The sequence below is a fragment of the Equus przewalskii genome, chromosome 1 (assembly GCF_037783145.1).
Source record: "Equus przewalskii isolate Varuska chromosome 1, EquPr2, whole genome shotgun sequence".
In the NCBI taxonomy this organism is placed as follows: Eukaryota; Metazoa; Chordata; class Mammalia; order Perissodactyla; family Equidae; genus Equus; species Equus przewalskii.
The window spans coordinates 116319583-116342749 of NC_091831.1; the positions used below are offsets into that span (position 1 = coordinate 116319583).

Consider the following 23167-nt stretch of genomic DNA (forward strand, 5'->3'; position numbering starts at 1 on the left):
CTCAAACTAGATGGTTTCTCATGTTTGCTTCTTGCTCTGACATTTTAAAGAGTTTATGAAATCTCTACATTAAATGGAGTACAGTTTCCACATCATCCCAAAATTCCTTTCAGATCCCTGCACTCTTCCTCTCTCTCTCCCCAAATATCCTCCTGGCATCCTGGCACCGTCCTTTGGGAAACTACAACGTGAGGCCCCTCTGGCCTACCTTTCCTGCCAGCACCTCAAGTTTTTTGGATGTGACTGATCTGTCACAACCACCCTGGAACTGCCTACTGTGGACTTTGTCATGTGAAATAATTACAGGTCTGTATTGTTTAAGCCACTGTTAGTTGGATATTCTCTTGCATGCAGCTAAAAGCATCTGACAGATCCAGAAAATACAGTAAATGGGCAATTACAATCAAGTCTAATAAAGTGCTTTAATTGAAATATAAAATGATAGGGAACCCCCCAGACTGGGGGTGGCAGGGTAGTCAACAAATATTTCCTGTAGGAAATAATATCCTGACGAAGGCCTGAAGATTGAGTAAGGGTTAGCTGGACAGAGCACAGCAGTGTTCCAAGAACAGAGAACAGCAAGTGAGATGCTACAGAGTGACAGAGAGGCAACTCTGCCTAAAGGAAGTTCCCTACAAAAGGGTATGAATGGATACGAAATACAGATCATGAAGGACTAAGTTAAACATGTGGGCTTGTGCATCCATTTGAACTGAGTTTAAATTCTGAGTCTGTCACTTGGTAGCTGGGTAATGCTGGGTAAATTCTTTACCCCTCTGAGTTTCAGTTCATCACCATGAAAATGGAGACTATGATAGTACTCTTGTCCCAGGGTCTTTTTGAGAAGACTGTCACAGTCACCTAGACAGGAATGTTCAAATCTAGACCCAGGTGGTGGCAGGTGGAATGGTTAGAAAGGTGAATAAAGAGGAAATTTGCATTATCAGGGCTTGAGTCAATGATTAAAGGAAGAGGGTGAAGAAGTGAAGGATGACGTGGTGGTTTCTGGCTTGGGCATTTTGGAGGATGGTGGTGCTACTCACTGATACAGGCAATACAAAAGGAACAGTGGTTTTAAGGGGAAAATGACTCCGGTTTTGGAGATTTTGAGTCCGAGGTGCCTGTGAGATGTGGAGGTGTCCAAAAGGTACTAGGATATACACCTCTGGTTTTAGGAGATGGATTTGGGTTACAGGTAGACTGAGAAGCATCAGCATATAACTAATAACTGAAGCCAAAGGAGAAGGTGAGATCGGCCAGGGAAATGAAGTGAGAGAAGGTGCATTCAACGACTGGACAGGGAGAGAGAGGGGCCTGTAGAGGAAACTGAGATGGAGCACCCTTAGGAGTAGGTAGGAAAAAAACAAGTAGAGACTGAGGTCACAAAAGTTGATAGAAGAGTATTTTTCAACAAGAGGAGAGAGCAAGTAGCGTAAGGATTGAGAAACGAGAGATTAGCAAGTGAAATTATGGCTGACCTTGACCAGAGGCCAGACTGGAGAGGGATAAGGAGTGGGAGAAGGGCGAGCACAAGAAACTCTCTGGAAAGTTGGCTGCCAAATGGAGACAAGGCTGTAGAGAACGCAGGGACTGCAGGAGCTGAGGCGGAGGGATGGAGACACTTAAGCATGATTATCTGCTACTAACAAGGAGTCAATAAAGAGGGCGAGATTGAAGCTCCAGGAGTGTAATTCATTCGAGAATTAGTTGAGAGGCTCCTATGTGCCAGATCAGTCCCGCCACCGTCTCCTGAGAATACGCGTGTAGGCTACACATGACAGATTACCCTAAGGCTGTATAAGAGTAAAGCGGTTCTCTTTAGGCTATTTTTCCTAGAAGTTCGGATACCGACGCCCTCCCCTCAACACTCACACACTCGGACACTCCGCAGGAACCTATACACTGCTCAAAACGCTTGGGACCACAAGTAAGCGCTAAGGGGCCACGCTAGTGACACGAGGAATACAGCCTCCCTGGCGCTTCACCCATGCTCGCAGGAACAATCACGATTGCTTAACGAATCACCTTGCGGCTAGTTCCGCCCCTTCTCTTTCTTTGTTTCCTTGTCCCAAGATCTCGCGACAGTTGGGCGGCAAATCCCGCGAGTGCGAATGTAGGGAAGGCTTTGCGGCTCTCGCGGTGTTTGCGCGAGACTGCTCCCTTCCTTCCTCCCTAGCCAGTCCGCCCGCCTTCTTCCCCCTCTTCCCCGCCCGGCCTCCCCCGCCTTCCCCTGCGGGCCCCCTCCCCGCAGGGATAATATGGTCTCCGGCGATGGACGCCCCAAGTGCAGGTTAGTTTCAGTCTGCCGACTGGGATCTGGCAGCTGGAGACGCGCGCTTGCCCAGGCGCCGTGTTCCTTGCTTCTCGCGCCTGGAGTCGCTCGGCCGGCGCCCGGGCCCTTTGGGCTCAGGTCGTGCTCCCCTCAGGGCCTGCCCGCCGGGCCGCACTCTGTGCGGCCGGGCTGCGAGAGCCGGGCCTCGCCGTCCTCGCCCCTCAGCAGGACCCCACCAGGCCAGTCCTCTCCGTCACTGGCTTTGACCCGTGCCCACCTCAGCCTGGTGGCGGCTGCTGGCTAAGAGCGGCTTTCCGACACCCCTCAGTAGCACTGGGGTCGGGGAGAGGCCCACCATCTTCCCCTCCCCGCCCCTCATTTTTGAAAGATGAGAGTAGGGGCCAGTCTCTCCTTGCGTGAGTCTCACGCAGCTAATTGTTTATTCCGCCGTCCGGCCTCGAGCCCCTCCCTCTCTCTCTGCGTCTAGAAGCAGAGTTGGGGGCGGTCAAGGCCAAACGTTAGTTGTTCTGTTCCCGGACCGTTTGTTGCAGCGCTGGCTTTCCCCCCACCCCCCAACCCCCGGCCACTTCTCTCTCTTAACCCTCTACAAAAAAGAGAAAAACACTATATATTCTGAAAGTGGCCTGTGCTCTCATCTCATCTCAGACCCGGGTCCTAACACTCTTGAGGGTCCTCCAACCCACCGCAATGAGTCTGCACAAAAGAGAAGGTTCTTTTCCCTCAAGGCTGCCTCCCTCCCACTTCCCCGAAGAATTGTTAGTAGCTGGCGCACATTCAAATGAGACTCCTAGGTCTTTGACTTTTTTCAATTGGTGCAAAACCTGGAAGACATGTTTCTTTTAGGGAGAATCTGCTCATTTACCCAGATGTTTTGTTGTTCACTTTTACCTTCAGTCTTAAGACTTACTGAGGTCTTACCTAAGTTTTTTGTTTTGGCATGGTTTAGATTTTGTCCACGTTGTTTAATGCTCTGTGAAATCTTTTTTTGATTTTTTTTTTTTTTAAAAAATCAACCCCCTAGCATAATTGTGGCATTCTTAAATTTTTCTGTCTGTACTTATGCAGTTTTCAGGACATGCGTTCCCAAAACATGCCTATATGTCATTTAAATTATTATTATTATCCCTTTCCAGATATTTTTTATCACATTTCAGGAGTTATGTTACCAGGTTTTACTTGCCAAGAGTCATGTAGAACTGTATTGCCCAACTCAGTAGACACTAGCCACATGTGACTATTTAAATTTAAATTAATTAAAACTAAATAAAATTTAAAATTCCCTTCCTCAGTCACTAGAGCCAAATTTCAAGTGCTCAGTAGCCACATGTGGCTAATGGCTGCCTTATTGGCCAGTGCAGATATAGAACGTGTCCACCACTGCAGAAAATTTCATTGGACAAAGCTGATTTCCAGGTATTTTCACTTTGAATAAGGTACTTTGTAGCTGTGTTTAATGAAAGTATAATTTTTTTTTCAGGAAACACCTTTGAGTACCTTATTGAAACTTTAGATGACAGTTCACATAAGAAGTTCTTCAATGTACCTAAACTTGGAGGCACCAAGTATGGTAATGTTACTTAAGTTTTCTTGGGTTTGTTTAGTTTCTGATAATAAAATGCATTTGTCAAGCTGAGCTGAAGAAATTTTAAATTTATTCCTACCATGTTTTAACAGGTACACCTGCACATATCGCTAACATTTTAAAAACTCCTCTTGGGGCAACTTTTGTTTGAGGAAGGTGTAAGCCCAGACCTTAACTTCTCTTTAAAAATCTAAGTTAATTAAACAATGATTTTTTTGTCTCCAAAGAAACTACTAGTGCAATTTAAAAGAAAAAGACCTCACTGATGATATTTTGTAGCTACTAAATGCATACTTTAATTTTTCAAGTGAACAGTGCCCACAATTCTTTATCTGCCATCCTTCGAATAGGAATCATGAACAGGGCCCACTGATTTGAGTTGTTTCCCAGTACTGGGTGTGGTTTGGCCTAGCCTGTGCACTAATACTTTTGGCAGACCTTTGTAGGCACCTGATCAGGGTCAGATCTTTTGCTGAGGTCTCAGAAGAGTGAACTTGGCTGTACCCCAGGGTATTGGATGGAAGTCTTGACTTTATTGACAGTTGAGCAACTTTCTCAACCACACCAATGAAGGGAAGACCTGCTTGGAAGAAGGATTATTTGTATCCAAGTTTTCAGTGAGAACTACTTGAAAAGACAAATTAAATGCCAAATATATTGCAGTCAGTTTTGGGGGGAGCTTTTCTTTTATCATGTTTTCTTTCCTTTGTGCATTATTTAATTAAGAAGATTGCTTTTTTGTTTTTTCTGGAGATTTTGATGGATTTAAATGTTCTAGACTGCTACTAGAGGTATTTTCTTGTATGTTGCGAGAAGATATAGATATTTTGGAGTATCTTAGAATATCTCTGTCTTAGAATTGAGTTGCCATTTAAAAACAGGCAGTTCATGGAGACGAGAGCAGTTTCCTTGGCCTAGCATGTTTAGTTGCAGTGATTTGTATTAAGAGAGGTTTGCCATTTTCTTAGTTCCATATGTCTTTGATTCACATTTATTTTATCCCCTGATAGTTTGTATTAATTTTGAAAAGAGAACAGCTAAATTGGTTATATACAAGAAAGATCTTTTATTTCCCTTTACTTCTCCCAAATATCTAGTGATTCTGGCCGGGAAGTTTCTTAACCCACATTTTATAGCTTAATATAGAGTAAGAGCGTCTGTGAGGATATTTTTTTAACTGTGTATAAGTTTTTTCTGTGGATAATTTGTGGAAAAGTGCCTACTTGAAGATGGCCTATATTTCCCAGATGCAAGATATCAGTAGGAAACTATCAAAAACAACTGTAAAATGCATTGAAAGAGGATGATTAATAATGTAAAAAGCTGGATTTTCTTTGTGAAATAAGCTGTCCTGGGCATCTGAACATAATTGAGTTCCAGAGTACTACCAGGGTTTTTATAACCACGGTAAATACAATAATAGAACACCTGTAAATATAAATGCCTTCAAACCAGAAATTTGTTTTTTTGTTCTTATGGCATTAAAACCCTGCTTTTTTCATAGAGTGATGATTATGAGAGGTTTATTAGTAATTACTTAAGTAATTTCTTAGTAGTTACCTAAGGGAGAATTAAATTTGAAAGAAAGAAGCAATTTAGGTAGAAGGTTGTTTTGCTTCTTTATCATCAGAACAAAAAATCCTTGTTGCATTTTTGGAGGCGCTAGATTGTACAGCCTCCCGAACATGTGCTTAGGAGACATTGCTTTGGTAATCACCCGGGTTTGGGACCACTGTCTTCTCTACTCCCTTTCCATATTCTGATGCCTGGCAGGTTGAGAATCACAGCTGTAGTAACTGTTAATGAAGGGAAACTGTTCCCTCTCTGTTATATGTTGGGGAGGAAAGATAGCTGAGAACCACTCTTCTGAGCTCCGTGCTAACTATATCAGGAATGCCTGCAGTTGCAGGGAACTGAAAACTTATTGTACGGTCACTTTAACAAATAGGGGTGTATTTTTCTCACATGACAAGAAGTCTGGATGTGGGCATACTGGGGCTGTATAGCACCAATGTCAGCAAGGATCCAGGTTTCTCCTTTCTTTCTATTTTGTTTTCGTTCTTTTGGTTGCAAATTCCTGCTGCACCTCCAGGCATTATGTCTGTGTTCTAGGCAGCTAGAAGGGCAAAACAGGAAGAAAAGCCTTCCCCAGGGGCTTTTGCCTGTGTCACCTTGGCCAAAATGTCACTGGCCACTCAGCTTTAAGGAGGCTAAAAGATGGAATATTTAGCTTTCCAGCTTGCAAAGGCAAGGGAGAAGTGGTTGGGAATGGGTGACGAGTGAACCAGCCTAGTCTATGTGCTTCACTAACAATATCTTCCCTTTTTGGTGAGGAAGATCAGCCCTGAGCTAACATCTGTGCCAGTCTCCCTCTATTTTGTATGTAGGACACCACCATAACATGGCTTGATGAGTAGTGTGTGTGTGGGTCCGTGTCTGGCACCCGAACCCATGAACCCCACACTGCAGAAGCAGAGTGCGTGAACTTAACCACTATACCACCAGGCTGGTCCCAACAATCTTAGAGATTTTGAGTGATTCTCTTAAGTAGATCTCTAAATTTGACAATATACCTATTTCCAAGGAGAGGAGAAATCACTGTTGCCTAGAATAGTCAGAGACTGCTTTCTGAAAGAACTGGGACTTGAATGAATGTTAAACATGGGGGTCATAGAGGACAGTCAGCACTTGGGGAATTAGAATGAATAGCATAATGGAAACACAAATGGCCTGGCTATGGTGAAGTATATTTTAGAGAGTAGCTGTTATTGGGCAATAGGGCCTTCTGCTGGCATGAAGCCCCAGGCTTTATCTCAGGTCATCTCCTTCACCCTTTCTTTTTTCCTTCCTAACTGCTTGCTTTTTTTAACCACAGTACTGTTGATTCTACAGAAGAGCCAGGACTTGGTTTCCAAATCTGAAAGAAAATCTGTATTTAATTTTTTAGGAGAATTCTTATTGTTATAAGAAATTAGATTGGGATCAAGAATCACAAAAACACAAGAACATTATAGACAGCACACAAACAGTCACATTTTTATGTGTAGAGACAAATATATGTAAAAGTCCTACTTTTTTTTTGAAGATCAGCCCTGAGCTAACTGCTGCCGTTCCTCCTCTTTTTGCTGAGGAAGACTGGCCCTGAGCTCACATCCGTGCCCATCTTCCTCTACTTTATATGTGGGACACCTACCACAGCGTGGCCTGCCAAGCGGTGCCATGTCCACACCTGGGATCTGAACTGGTGAACCCTGGGCTGCTGAAGCAGAACGTGGGCACTTAACTGCTGTGCCACTGGGCCGGCCCAAGTAGAAGTCCTCCTTTTAATAAAAATACAGTATATATTGTTTTGTAACCTTTTTTTTTTTGACTCAATATATCATGAACATCTCTCCATGTCATTGAATACAAATATCCCTTGCTATCTGAATCTGTTTGGCTTCTGAGTCACTGATCATGAGGTCAGGTAGAAAGGGATGCGTATGCTTTACTGTAGCTTCCACTGGCTGCACACTATTGCCTGTATGAATGCATCATGGTTTAGTTAGCCGATCTTTGAAAATTGTGGTTGTTAAAACTTCTCCCTACTTAGAAATAAAGCTGCTATGTATATATAATATTTAAATTTTGATGCAAGCTTATTATTATATAGAATTGTTGGATTGAAAGTGGGCTATTCCCTCCACCCTCATCAAATCCTTTTCTTTTTATACTTTTACTATATACTCTCTGTTCCAGTCTTTACTCTTGAATATGAGGAACAAAAATTCACTTAACTCAGCACTCAAGCACGGAAGACATTGCAGTTTCCAGACCTCCAAAAACAAAGGAAGAAAGCATAGTCAGGGCTCATGGGACCCAGAATTTCTAAGCCAGAGGCTTTTCTGTTTGTCACTTGAAGCCTGCCTGGTCTCTCTATTCATTCCTTTTTGAATATCTACTCTCCAGTCTTTTATTTATAGCCCACTTTTCTTACTCATTTTGTATAATGTCCAATATAGCCACTGCCGGCCATTCTTTGTATGTTATGGTTGGCTTACCAGCCAGTTTAGACTGGTTGCACCTCTAGATGACTTTTTCCCCTATTAACCTGGTTTGGCTGGGCTTGTCAGGTGTCTGTTGCTGGTCCAGTTATCTTGCTGGCATGTAGACACAAGTCTTTGTTTCCTCACTTTGTCTCTTCTATGGACTCTGGAAAGGGCTTTGAGTTTGATAAGCAATGAAATAGTTTTCTTGTAATATTTACATGCAGTACGTAACTTTCTAGGGAGTACCGTTACCTACCATGATTCTACTATTCCATGTACAACCGTGCGTGCATCAGCCGTCCACATTTTGTCCAAGGGGCTGTTGGTTTTAACTCTGCTCTTATTAACAATTTCTGTTCTAGATTAGGCTCTTTTGGTAGCAAAGAACAGACACCCACTAGCTCAAGTGGAGGAAGATTTATTGTAATGGTGCAGAGCTCCCAGGCCAATGAAATGTGGCCATAGCTCAAGAAAATGGGCAGTGGGCCAAAATTGTGGAAGCTCTTTATTTTTCTCTCTCTGGGCTTCAGATTTCTGCCCCTTTCTATTCTTCTGCTCCCTCTACTTCATTGCAGACAAGCCTCATCTGCCTATTAACTTTATATTTGCTTCCAAATGGCAACTTCTGTCCCTAGCTTAGCTCCCCTCTACTTCATTGCAGACAAGCCTCGTCTGCCTATTAACTTTATATTTGCTTCCAAATGGCAACTTCTGTCCCTAGCTTAGCTCTTAACACCTTTCTGGCTCAGTCTCTCTGTGTCCTGATTGCAAATTTCTGAGTGATGAATCTGATTGTCCCAGTGTATTTTTTTCTCACAAGGCTGTTGGTAATTGACCTGCCAAGGTATTGGTTCTTGCTTCAGTGCTACAGCCAGGGAGGTAATGGGACACTGAGGTCTCTCCATTCCATGGGTAGCAGTTTGGACAGAAACCATGAAGTACACCTGTTATGTTAGCAAATAGTGCCAAATTACATGTTTACCAGGAGTGAATGAGAAGAGTGTTTCTGTACCTTCATCAATAATACATATTATTTTTCTTGTTTCCTCTGTTTGTCAGTGAGTTAAAAAAAAAAAGTTAAAGAAGCAGGAATCTATTTTGTCTTTTTCTGCCTTCTTAGACTCTCTCCATGGCAATATTAAAGAAAAAAAAAAGTCAGAATTCTTTATCACAAGTTGATCCCATCCAGTCTAGTACTGGTTAGAGACAGAAACAGTACCTTGATTCTCATCAGACATGGGTATGAGTTAATCCTGTCTCCAGGTCTGGAAAGGTTATGGAACCTTCTAAAACAGTTTCTTAATCTTTGCTCCTGGCCTTGAGCAGAGTTTTTAGGTTTACTCTGTAGTTACTCTAGCTGCTGCTTGCCCAGTCCCCTAACCCTCTTTCTCAGTCTGGACTCCAGAGCTACCCTCCTTGGGGCTTAAGCCAGGCCTAGAGTGTTTTAAGTGTTTCCGCCTTTCTTCACTCTGGTGTATTTCTGTGTCTTACTCATTTAGTTTATCAAAAGCCTGCTTACTAGCCGCTTGTTAATACTGATAGCTCCTATGGATGATTTCTTCATCTACTGTTTAAACCTGGAATTTTCACTTTTTACAAATAGCAAAACCTTTTTAGATTGTCTGTTTGTTTTCACTACATTGCTTTGTGGTAGGTGGGGAAGGTACTTTTGTCTCCACTTTATACACGTGAGGAAAATGAAGCTAAAAAAACCGAAATAATTTGCCTAAGGTCACATATCTTCCAAGTGAGGAGATTTGGTCTTAGGCTCATATTTTCTGATTTCAGCCCAACACGTTCTCCCCCTTTAATACCATTCTCTTTTCCAGCTTAATAAACAGTGATAAAACTGCTAGTATTTTTTGATTATTTACTGTATCTATTCTGTAAGATAAGTTCTATTGTTACCCACTTGGCCAGGGTCTTGTTACCAGGTACCATTACCTACTAAGTGGTGGAGGAGAAACTTGAACAAAAATCTGTGATTCCAAAGCCTATGCTTATAAAAACTACTACATGGAGGGTTGCACGCTCATGCTTGCAAGGACCATAGACGCAACATAAACAAGTGAAATGGCCCTGGTTGGAATTGTGGCAAACAGGAGCGCACATGCCCTATATAAAAGGGGTAGGTGCTACTCAGTTCCAGCAGAAATATGAGGTCGGTATTGTAAAATTTTCTGATATTTATCTTAAGAAGCCAGAAATTTAGATTTTCATATGAAAAATCTCTGGTTTTTCAATGTTGGCGATTAAATTTCAAAATGTTAAAACAGAGCAGATGAAACACGTCTGCAGGCCAGCAGTTTGTGACCTCTGCACTAAGAGAGACACTGTATTACCTAATCTTAGTAGCAGCCATTTAGCCTTGAATAGTAGGATCTGCAGTCCTGGAAGCCCGGATATGCCTTTCATTAACTACCTCCCGTGTAAAATATCCGACCTCAGCATCTCTTTTCAGAGCCTGAACCACCTGTTGGATCTTCCACTAAGTAATTGATCAAAAGGATATATCTATTGTCATTGGTGTATTTTAGAAGTGTGATAACACAAATTATCATACTTTTCTAGTTAGGTTACTGGCTTGTCCTGGTTCCCACATGTCTTTTTAATTACCTCTCCTTAGAGGAGTAGTGTTTCAGATTCATAGAATTCTAGAAATTCCTGGTTAGAAGAGGCAGAATTATTGCAGTCCTGGTTTCTACTTGATGCATGAATCTCTTAACACCGTTTAATTCGTTCAGCTAACATTTATTATTTTTTAATTTTTATTTATTTTTTAAAGGTTTTTAATTAATTTTTTTGTTTTGTTTTGAGGAAAATTAGCCCAGAGCCAACATCTGCCACCACTCCTCCTCCTTTTGCTGAGGAGCACTGGCCCTGAACCAACACCCGTGCCCATCTTCCTCCACTTTGTAGGTGGGACACCTGCCACAGCTTGGCCTCACAACCAGCACGTAGGTCTGCACCCGGGATGCAAACTGGCAAACTCCAGGCCAGCAAAGTAGAACGTGTGAACTTAACCACTGTGCCACTGGGCAGGCCCCTATTTTTTTTTTTTTTAAAGATTGGCACCTGAACTAACAACTGTTGCCAATCTTTGTTTTTTTTTTCTGCTTTTTCTCTCCAAATCCCCCCAGTACATAGTTGTATATTTTTTAGTTGTGGGTCCTTCTGATTGTGGCATGTGGGACACTGCCTCAGCATGGCCTGACAAGCACTACCATGTCCACGCCCAGGATCTGAACCAGTGATACCCTGGGCCACCAGAGCGGAGCGCACGAACTTAACCACTCGGCCACAGGGCCAGCCCCTGAGCTGACATTTATTAAGTACTCATATATTTCTGGAAAATGAAAGATGGCTAAAATAGCATCTCTGTGCTAAAGAAAGCACACGGTTTAGTAATGGAGACATAAATGGAAAATATGTAAGTACAGTCTTTAGTATGTTGTAGCAGTGTCAGTCCAGTCAGGAGATAGAACATGGGAAGTTTAAATAATTATTAGCAATGATAAAAGAGTAATTATAAGATATGAGGAAACTCTGTATGGTCCTGTAGGGCTGATGGAGAATACCCAAGGAAAGACAAACTTGGAAGGGGTTCAGACCTCGTGGTAGAAGATGAGGTTCAGCCCACTAGATAGCAGAGAAGTTTGCTGGTTTGGCCATGCTGAAGCTGGTGTGGAGTTGCCAGGCAGGCAGTAGATTACCCGCTGGAGTGCAGGCAGGGGACTAGGCGACCAGCAACTGGTGTTGTGGGCATGCATTGAGAGAAAACAGATTCTGGCACGGGCAAGAGCCCTCTAGAGTGCATAGGCCACATGGAGGCTTGCAGAAGGAGCAGCAGCTCAACATGTGACTCTCTGGGCAGCTTGCAGAGGAAGTCCAGGCACAGGCAAGGCAGAAGGCCTTCTGTGCGGGAATGTCTCAGTTAAGGTACTAACACAGGCAGGACTCCTTCACAGTGTGCAGCTACATGGGGGCTCTGGTTCCTGTGTTGAGAAGGCTGTGGTGATATTAACAAATGTATGTGTATGTATTTTTTGTATATTGTGTAATGTGTCCACATTTAGAAGATCTGCATAACTCAGTGAACCTTTATTTCTCAAAGGCCTTCAGTGAACATAGTGAGCAGACAGTGGTGGGACTAGATAATGAACAGATAGGCTTTCTTCATTCATTTTTGAGAAAATGTCTGCCAGATACCCATGTTTGAATGACCGTAGTTTGTCAGTTGTTCTTTCAAATGTAAATGGTGTTCTTTGGAAAAAATGGCTAATTTAGCTTACAATTCAAACAATCACACAAGTGTTTTTCCTAAAACAACCATTGTACTTTGCTTTTGAGCAGAAATGCTGTATATATAATTTTCACTTTTGTCACACAGAATATTAAGACCTGACCTCAGCAGTTGAGATTTAATAAAGTTAACAGTTTCTCTGCTTCATCAAGGACATTCTTAAGTGAAAGTGAACAATGCAATGAACACAAGTACATTTTGGTGCCACTGCCTTGAGTCCTGCTAAGGCACCAGCAGTTTGACTCATCATTCCTTTTGAACCATTGATGCATATGTCAAAACAGTGAAAAAAGCAAATAATGTCTTAGTTGACTTTGCAGATTCCCTGAAAGAGTTTCAGTTCTTCCCAGGAGTCCAAGGACTACACTTTGAAAACTACTGGTAGGGGCAAGTATGAAGGTGGAAAGAAACTAGAAAATCTAGGGGCCAACCCTGTGGCTGAGTGGTTAAGTTTGCGCGCTCCGCTTTGGCAGCCCAGGGTTTCACTGGTTCAGATCCTGGGCATGGATATGGCACTGCTCATCAGGCCACGCTGAGGCGGCATCCCACATGCCACAACTAGAAGGACCCACAACTAAAATATATGACTATGTACTGGGGGGATTTGGGGAGAAAAAGCAAAAAAAAAAGATTGGGAGCAGTTGTTAGCTCAGGTGCCAATCTTAAAAAAAAAAATAAACTAGAGAATCTAGATGAGAGATGACATAGTGGTGGCTTGGACTAAATTTAGTGGTGGTGGTGATAGAAGCAGACACATTTAAAAGATGTGTGAGAGAGGTGTTGAGGCTGATGCCCAGATGTTTGGCATAAGCATCTGGATGGATGGGGGCGCTATTTACTGAGCTAGAGAACACAAGAGCAAGTGGTATGGGGCAGGGGCAGAGGGGAAATTGCTGAGTTTAGTTTAGGTACTAGTGAATTTAGGAACACATCAGTATTCACGTAGAGATGTTCATGAGGCTGTTAGGAGTATGGTTCTGGTGCTCAGAAGACAGACTTGTACTGCAGAAAAATATTTTGGACTTATTGGTGTATAGATAGTCAGTTGAAGCCATAGGAGCAATTAAAACTTCTGAGGGGAGACAGTATGGAGTGAGAAAAGAAGTGAGCCTAGAAATGAACTCTGCAGAACTCCTACATTTAAAGGTCAGGCAAAGGAGTAGAGGCCAGCCAGGAAACCAAAACAGGGCTGCCAGAAAGTGTTAAGAACTGTAAAGGATCTAAAGTTTTACTCTCCTTGCAAGTTAACAAGTTAGCCTGACGTAATTTCATAGATGCTAGCAGAAGACACGAGACTCTTGGATCAGAGACAATGGACAGTTGATTATCCACAGCAAAGGAGTATCCTTAGTACCAAAATTTATGTTGGTTTCCCAAGCTCCAGTTTCTACAGTCTGTTAAAGAGGGCCAGGTAATTCCTGCACACACAGTGGTTGTGTTACAGAGAAAGAACTCTGACGTAGAGAATCCAAATATTTTACAATGGACAGTAAGCATGCTTGCCCTTTGCTCTGGAAGGAGACACTATCTTTATCTTCCAAGGCTATTCACTATACTAACATCATTTTAAAAATAGTCTGGAACAAAGGCAGTTAGTTATTGCCTTTGTTTGCAAGTTATGCAGAAATGTGAGATGGGAGTCATTGGAGAATTATCTTCTAACAACTTGTTAGAAAGAAAACTGGAGGATGGTGTTGTGAGAGTTGGTAAAAACAGAATGTTTCAAGAAGGAGGAAATTGAATGTTGTTGAATGTTGAATAATGTTAATTATTGCTGAGAGGACGTGAACCCTAGCTAGAGCTATTTCACTGATGTTTTAAGGATAGAAATCAGATTGGTGTGGGCCGAAGAATGAATGGAAGTGCAGAAAACTGGACATTGGGAATATGGGTGACTTTCAAAAAACTTGGTTGAGACTTTGAAGCTTGTGTGTGTGTGTGTGTATGGTGTGTGGTGTGTGTTTAGTGTTAAACTGGGGCTAGAGGCTTTTAAATGCTAATAGGAAGAGTCCAGTTGAGGATTGGATCTCCAGTCCAATAGATTGCAGGAAAAGGAGACAGAGGGTGATTGATGACTCATGGGTCCTAAAATGTGTCAGTGTGAATGGGATGCAGTGCTCCTATAGAGGAGTTTGCATTTAGTAGGAGGAGGTCCACAACTGCCTTCTTAACTGGGGAAAGGATAAATCCAGAAGCACCTAGGCTTGTGGGTATAGTAGGAGGAAGTCGTGGTAGGAACTATTTTCATTTACCTGAGGGGTTGGAACTGGGGCTACGTCCTGTGGAAGGTAGGTAGAGATTAGATTTTAAGGAGAGTGGATGAAGATGTGAGTTGTTGTGGAGTGTGGGAAAACTAGCAGATCAGAGAAACAAAGTAGGATTTCTGGATGAATAGTGAGGACTGTACTGAGGTTGTAATTATGTATTTATATTGGTATCAGTTTCTCTGTGGATGGTTTAGGGATTTTCTTTTCTTTCCTCCTCCTTTACATATCACCACCATTAAAACCACAGTGAACTATTTCACACTCACTAAAATGGGTATTGTATAAAAAAGGCAGACAATAACAAATGTTGAGGAGGATATGGAGAAATGGGAACCCTCATACATGGCTGGTGGGAATATAAAATGATGCAGCCACTTTGGAAAACAGTTTGACAGTTCTTAAAACATTAAACATAAATTTACCACATGACCCAGCAATTCCATTCTTAGGAATCTACCCAAGAGAAATAAAAACATAATGAATTATCTTATCACTGTTATTCATAATAGCTGAAAATTAGAAACAACCTAAACATCCTTCAGTGGGTGAGTGGATGAACAGAAGTTGGTATATCCATACAATGGAATACTCTTCAGCAATAAAGAGAAATTAACTATAGATACATCCTACAACATGGGCACACCTCAAAAGCATGCTCAGGGAAAGAAGTCAGACATGAGACTTTACTGTATGATTCCATTTATATGAAATATCCAGGAAAGACAAAGCCATAGAAACAGTAGATTAATGGTTTCCTGGGGTGGGACAGGAGAGAGACAGGGATTAAAAGTAAATGGGCATGAGGGATCTTATGGAGTAATGAAAATGTTCTAAAACTGCTGCTGATTGTACAACTTTGTAAAAAATCATTGAATTTTATAGTTGGAAAGGGTGAAGTATATGACATGCAAAATATATGTCAATAAAGTTATTTTTAAAAAGGAAAGAACAGTTCTTCAGCAGGAAAGTGATGTGGGGTTCACCAACTTAAAAAAAACAGGTTGTTTTGTTGGACAGGATAAAAGAACAAAGGGGCAAGCAAGTATAGGCTTTGGGGAAATGAGAGATTTAATTACATGGAACATAAACTGTATAAGGGAAGGTACAAGCAGGTGCTAATGGATAAGGGAGAAGGTAGAGTCCTCATGGTGTTGAAGAACAGATGTGGTGAGAGTGGGGATCAGAGAAAGATGGTATAGTTGGAGCATGAGAGTGTATGTGGAAGTTGGGTGGGGAGAAGAGGGAAGAAGAAAGGGATTAAGGGCCTTTGTGAACTTTGTACCTGTTCCAAAGTGGGGTTGTGGAGTTAATATTGCTAAAAACTAAACTAGAGCAAATGTGGCCATTTTCCCACATCTCCTGGCTTGCTCTCTACTGTTATGGCTCTGTAATATCTACTTATAGATATACTGTAAGGATTAAGTGAGATAATGGAGGTCAAGCACCTCTTTCTGCTCCTTAGTAGGTCCTAAATAAATAACTGCAGGTGTTATTGTTAGAAAAGTTGAGGAAGACAAATTAGTTTCCTATTACTTCATAACAAGTTAAACCAAAAGCTTTGTGGCTTAAAGCGACAGTGAACATTTATTATCTCTCAGTTTTGTAGGTCAAGAATTCAAGAATGGCATAGTTGAATAGTTCTGGCTCAGGGTCTCTGATTGAGGTTATAAGCAGGTGTTAGTTGGGGCTACAGTCACCTGAAGGCCTGACTGCGGCTGGAGTATCTGCTTCTAAGGCAACCGACTCACATGACTGGCAGGTTGGCGCTTGCTGTTGGCACAGAAGCCTCAGATTTGTTCCACATGAGCCTCTCCTCAGTGCTGCTTGATTCTCTTCGTAACAGGCTGCTGGCCTCCCGGACTGAGTAACCCAAGAGAGGACATGCCCAAATGCTTTTATACTTAGCCTTAGAAGTCACATGCTGTTCTCTCTGCCAATCTCTGTTGGTCACACAAACAGCTGATCTTCACTCAAGGTTACATGAGCGCATGAATGCCAGGAGGTGAGGATTATTGGTATCATCTTGGAGGCTGGCTACCAAAATTGTTTTTATTTAGGGGAGGGGGTATTTATTTTTTTGCATCTTTCCTTGCAATAGACCTCTAGTAGTTTTAGACAAATTTGCAAGTTAGTACTTCTTAGTGACAAAATATTCAGTTAACACTTGTAATTCGTTTTTTTCTTATAGAACTCTTTTTTGATAAGTGCTTTTTAATTTAATAGTTAATTTTCAAATGATAGAGTAAAAAACCAGTGAGACCACTAAGATTATAAGCAAAACAGTAGCCTCTTGCCCCATCCTAAATTTCTATCCTGCAGAGAATACTATTTTTAATTCTCTTGGTTATTTCCTTTGGTAATTTCCTCCATATTATTAAATAGCCTTGCTTATACAGCTGTTTCTTCTTTTTCAATTTTAGACTTTACTAACTTTCTACTGTGGAAAATGAGAATTTGGCACTTTTCTTCTCTCCTACATATATTCCATGTACCTCTTCCTAGTATAGTTATAATTTTTGGTTAAAGCAATATCCAGTGTTTATGTTGTTATGACTTTAAATCTCAACCAATCCATGTAGTAAATGATGATTGCGTCTCATTTCTCTTACAACTTTTTGTATTTTTTCCTGGAATTAATGATTTTCTTTTTTTGTTCGCTTAGTTTTCTATCTCCTTATCAATAATTCATCTCCAGACTCTCCAAAAGAACTAAACTCCTCACAATATAATCAGGCAATCTATCAATTAATACTTTTCCCTTCTCTTGGCAGTGTCCCATCTGGATTTCATTTTCTGCTCCATTTGATACTGATTGCACTATGGCTTGCAGGGCCATTGTCCTAGAAGAGTCTCTTTGTTATCTCCTGTGTTAGAGACTTTATTTCCTGGATTCCATGATTTTCTATTCTCCATTTGCTTCTTGTTTTATAGAGCATATCCTCCAGTAGCTTCCTGAGAAAGGGTGCCTGGGAAGTAAGTTTTTGAGACCTTGCATGATTAATTGATAGTTTGCCTGTGTACAAATTTCTAGGTTGGAAATTACTTTCACTTGGAATTTTGAAGGCCTTATTTCATGGCCTTCTAGCTTCTCACACTTCTCTTCAGAAATCTCAGGCTATCCTGATTCCTAGTCTTTGTTTCTGATTGCCTTTTTCCTATGTAGATATTTAGTTTCAGCTTTCTCTATTCTGCTCAGTCCATTACCAGTCATCTGTGCAGTGTTTTCCAAAATTTTGTTGGTTTTGCTTCTCCCTTTCTCTGTTCCTGTGGGTTTCTAACTTTTATTTCTTTACTATTAGCTTAGTGGGTTTCAGGAGCGAGTAGAGATATTGGTGGTGTTTATTTTACTAGAAATAGATGCAGTGCTTTTTGTGAAGATACTTTTAACAAAAAATATTCCTGAGAGTGTTTTTCCAGAATAATTAACCAAATACAAACTTTAATTTTGTGTATTTGCTTCTGTGATAATATTTTCTTTCTCATTATTTCCAAGTGTTCTATTAAAAAAATTTTCCTGCTGTAATTTCTCTTGATTTTTGGGACTTGATTATGTTTCTGATTGAGCTAAGAGTGGAAAATAATATGTAAGTTACCTACTATTTGTCATGATATGTTTGAGAGTTTTACATGTACTCGATGGAAGATGAGGTAAGATACTCTTCACGTCTCTGTTAGGTAGCTGGCATTCCTATTTTAAGAGAGAAAAGGCATCATCTTCAGTCACTTTGCAAAGAACATACCTGTAGTGAACAGCACATACAGACTTTGAATCTAGTATTTCTGGTTATGTAGTTCTTTATCCTCTTTACTTACAACTTTGTTAATCTTTAATTTGTGTGTTAAAATTTTCAAGTGTAAAAGTAGGGAGAGAATAGTATAATAACCTACCATATGTTTGTCAGCCAATTATCAACATTTTGCCAGTCTTCTTTCTTTCTTTTTTTTTTTGGGCTGAGGAAGATGGGCCATGAGCTAACATCTGTTGCCAATCTTCCTCTTTTTGCTTGAGGAAGATTGTCACTGAGCTAACATCTGTGCCAGTCTTCCTCTATTTTGTATGTGGAATGCTGCCACAGCATTGCTTGATGAGCACTGTGTATGTCTGCGCCTGGGATCCAAACCTGCAAACCCTGGACTGTGGAAGCAGAGCACACAAACTTAACCACTATGCCACCAGGCTGGCCCCACCAGGCTTTTGTTTCAAATATTCCACTTTTTTTTTAGCCTGTAAATATGCTGCAGTATGCGTCTTTGATGTGGGAAAGGACTTGAAAGAAAAAAACCATAATCTCAATGCCTTTATTATGTCTAATAAAATTAATAGTAATTCCTTAATATGACCCAAAACCCAGTCCATATTCAGTTTTGTCTGGTTGTCTCAAAAATATATTTCTACAGTTGGTTTGTTCACATAATATCCAAACAGGATCCGCACATAGCATTCGGATGTTATATATCTTAAGTCTCTTTCAAGAATGTGTAATATCTCTCCTCTCTCTTTTCTTCATGGCACTTTTGTATTGAAGAAACTGGGTTCTTTATTCTGCATAATGTACCACATTGTCCATTTGGCCGATTGCTTCTTCATGATTTCATTTTACTGTTGCACTAGCCCCCATATTTCCTGTTAACTGGAAGTTGCGGCTAGACATTTGATTAGATTCAGGTTTATTTATGTGTGTATGTATTTTTTCAAGGACACTTTGTAGTTGGTTGCTTGTATTTCCTGTTTCATCAGTAGGCAAATAATGTCCATAATGTCCCACTTTTGGTGATGCTAAGTGGGTATAGTTGTTATCTGCTTGATCCATCCGTTACAAGTTCCCTATTCACATCACCTAATGATTTTAGTATCCACTTATGATCATTGTCTAGATCCATTATTTCAGTAGGTGTACTTTGGTGATTTTTCTAATTATATCATTCCTTCTGTGTTTATTAGCTGTAATTCTTCTTTAATGAGGAACTTTCGCTTCTTAACTAATTGGTTACTTGAAATCAGGAAATCCTTAATGATTGATTTTTTTTTTCCCTCTTTATTTGTCAGTTTTCAGGGTAATGAGTTGCTCTAGCACCTCCCATTGGCGATCGGTGAAGGGTTTTTTTTTAAAGAGTCATTATGAGCTAAGGGCTATTTCTGTGTTTGATATGTTTCAGTGAATTACAGTCATTATTCATTTTGATGCTCAGATTGATCCATTAGTGTGCCCATTAGTCTTTGATAATTTTTTTGGTTTCTGACGCAAGGTGTGCCAGGCTCATTTTGTACATATCCTTTCCTAAACATGGAACCAGCCATTTCTCCAAGGAACTCTGTTTTTTTTAAAATGAGAAATAGTATTTGGAAACAACAAACTGAGTTGTTAGGGGTTCATTGCTATTGGATTATCATTGTTTTAGGCATTCTCACTGAACAGAGCTAGGAAATACATATTTTTAAGATAGATAAAAATAAATCATGAGTTTGTACCCATGATTCCAACTGAAATGTGGTTTTTTTTTTTTAATTTAGCTACTCTGATTTATACTTGTACATTATTACTATGGAAAATCTTGGTTTCCAATCATAGTAACAACAGTTACTTTTTCCATTCTTCTTCTTATATATATGACACTTTCAAAGTTAGAATATCAGTATTAATGCCTAAATGTGATATGTTTTCTTTGTGGATCTTTTGTCCTTAGTATATATCCAACTAAGGCGTACCACCAAAATACAGTGTGGAATATATACTAAGATTTTCAGTTTATCCTTCAATATTCTTTCTGGGGGAAAATGTATATATTAATTATTAATATATAATATTTTAATTATATATTTAATATTTATTAATATTTAAATTATATTTAATATATAGTATGTATTATACATTTTTTTACTCCATTTTTTACTGCAAAGGTAGTATACTATGAACATTATGTTGCACTGCATTTTTCTCTTAATGATATATTCTGGAGATCAGCTTTTAGAGATCTTCATTCCTTTAAGCAGCTGCATAGTATGGATTGTGTAGATTACCTTTTTTTTTTTTAAAGATTGGCCCTGGGCTAACATCTGTGCTAATCTTCTTTTTTTTTTTCCCTGCTTCTTCTCCCCAAAGCCCCCCAGTACATAGTTGTGTATTCTAGTTGTAGGTCTTTATGTTTGTGCTATGTGGGACGCCACCTCAGCATGGCCTGATGAGTGGTGCCGTGTCTGTGCCCTGAATCTGAACCGCCGAAACCCTGGGCTGCGGAAGCCGAGCATGCAAACTCAAGCCCTTGGCCGTGGGGCTGGCCTCCTGGATTACCATGATTTATTCAACCAGTCCCATACTGATTCAGTCTTCCCTTTAAGTCCTAAGGAAACACTTGTATGTAGCAAAATCTGGTGTGGCAATTTAATATGATTGAAAATTTTTAAATGTTAAAATCGATTTCTCTATAGTTTTCTTAAACTAATAATAATCGAGTGAATGACGGTTTTCATGAAATGAATTTTACTCACCTAAACACCCTGATTTACTTTCAAACCTCAACCATTTTTGATGGAAATCTTTTAAATTTATTTTAAACTTTTACACAGTTCAACTATTTTTTGTGATAAAAGAAATAGATGTCTTCATTATTGTATTTAATTCTGATTTTCTGTGCTTTGCAAGTTTTCTCTGTCTTCTCTGAATATTAAGTATTTTGTCAGTCTCATATGCCCAAATCAGTACAGCTCTTGGTGAAGATTTTCTCTCTCCTTTTTCAGGGCCTTGGCTTAAATATAGAAAAGTCAAATTTGTACAAGGCCTAGTGTTAACATGAATGATACTTTACTCTGTGTTTACTAGACTGAAAATTTTTTTTAATTGAGAAAACAATGCTTCTGTCTTATCTGACTTTACACTATTGTAATTTTTACAATATAGAGTGGATTATTCTATTATTAATAGTAATATTTTCTCTTGTATCAGATGTTCTGCCTTACTCAATACGGGTCCTGTTGGAAGCTGCCGTGAGAAATTGTGATGGCTTTTTAATGACAAAGGAACAGGTTATGAACATTTTAGACTGGAAAACCAAACAAAGCAATGTCGAAGTGCCCTTTTTCCCTGCCCGTGTTCTTCTTCAAGATTTTACGTGAGTGATGGGTTTATTTTTTTATGAGTGAATTTTCAGCGTTCCCTTTTTAAAATTCAGACTCCCCGATGGTTGACTCTGTTGTTTTTTAATTTTGAAGATTAGTTTATAAATTTTAGAAAATAGCCCTTTCAGAACCAAAGCAATTTGTTAAAAATTAGACCCTTGTTTGTTGTACCATTTATTCAAAAACTTGTTTGTTGTATTATTTATTCAAAAAATGTTTGTTGTTGTACTTTTTCTTTTTTTTTTTTTTGAGGAAGGTTAGCCCTGAGCTAACATCTGCTGCTAGTCCTCCTCTTTTCGCTGAGGAAGACTGGCCATGAGCTAACATCTGTGCCCATCTTCCTGTGCTTTATACGTGGGACGCCTACCACAGCATGGCTTGTCAAGTGGTGCCATGTCTGCACTGGGGATCTGAACCAGTGAACCCTGGGCCGCCGAAGCAGAACGTGTGCACTTAACTGCTGTGCCACTGGGCCAGCCCCAAAAACTACTTTTTCTTAACTGCCTATTTGTCATCTCCACCTAGCTCTAATAGGTTTTTCAAACTGAACATATCCAAAACTTGATTGCCCAGCCCGCCTCACCTATTCCTTTTCAAGTCTTTTTCCATCATAGTAGATGGCAGTATAGTCTCCCGTTTGTTTAGGGCAAAAATCTAGGTGTTAACCTTGATTCCTCTCTTTCCTTTACACATAATCCGGTCTATCAGCAAGGTCTGTGAGCTTTACCTTTGAATATATCTTGAGTCCAAATACTTTTTATCATCCCTTACTACTATCATCCTGGTTCTAGACCCATTCTCTCTTACCGGGGCTACAACTATAATAGTCTCTTAATTGGTATCCCTGCTTCCACACTTGCAGTTTGTAGTCTTTTCACATAGATGAAGTAACTTGGTTAAAAAAATGTTAATCAAAGTTATATCATTTCCCCATATACCAGTTGACTTTCATGACACTTAGAATGAAATCCAAATGCTTTACCATAGCCTGAAAGACTTTGCTTTATCTGGGCATCCAGGGATTATTTATTGGAAGAGTTAATCTTTAGCTCAGTTTTGAAAGAGGCATAAGTGTTAGCTAGACAAATAAGAACATCTTCACCCACCTATCCAAATCTTTTTTGTATGTCACTGCTTTATGTACCCTATATATGCTGCTCTTATAGTACTTATGGTAATATGCTGTGATTGCTCCTTTATCTCCTACAAATTCCTTGAGAGCAGAAACTGTCTCTTTGGCCTTGTGCCGTTGGTGTCTAGCACATTGAAGGCATTTGGTAAATGCTTGTTATACAGTTGGCTGGAGATAGCTATCTATCCATCTATCTATCTATTTATATAGATATATACGTAATATATATCTATATAAATAGATACATATATCTAAATATATATGTCTAAAATATATTTATATATCTATTTATATATATTTAGTTGGCTGGAGATATCGATCCATCTATCTATTTATATAGATATATTTATATAAATATATCTATATAATAATATAAATTTATAAATAATAGGGGCTGGCTCCGTGGCCGAGTGGTTGAGTTCGGACACTCCGCTGTGGCAGCCCAGGG

The 23167-nt window shown here is 40.0% G+C and overlaps 1 protein-coding gene and 1 long non-coding RNA gene across 2 annotated transcripts in view; one reads left to right on the forward strand and one right to left on the reverse strand.

Annotated features, from left to right (window-relative positions):
- Positions 1 to 2087, reverse strand: part of LOC139075679 (uncharacterized) — a 40987-nt gene extending 38900 nt beyond the window's left edge. Inside the window, exon 1 of the long non-coding RNA XR_011526321.1 lies at positions 2026 to 2087. This is a non-coding gene — a long non-coding RNA (uncharacterized lncRNA). The remainder of the gene's footprint in view (positions 1 to 2025) is intronic.
- Positions 2087 to 23167, forward strand: part of IREB2 (iron responsive element binding protein 2) — a 57402-nt gene continuing 36321 nt past the window's right edge. Inside the window, exons 1-3 of the mRNA XM_070573399.1 lie at positions 2087 to 2290; positions 3771 to 3860; positions 21415 to 21580. Of these exons, the coding sequence (XP_070429500.1) occupies positions 2272 to 2290; positions 3771 to 3860; positions 21415 to 21580 (275 nt within the window). The 5' untranslated portion in view covers positions 2087 to 2271. The remainder of the gene's footprint in view (positions 2291 to 3770; positions 3861 to 21414; positions 21581 to 23167) is intronic.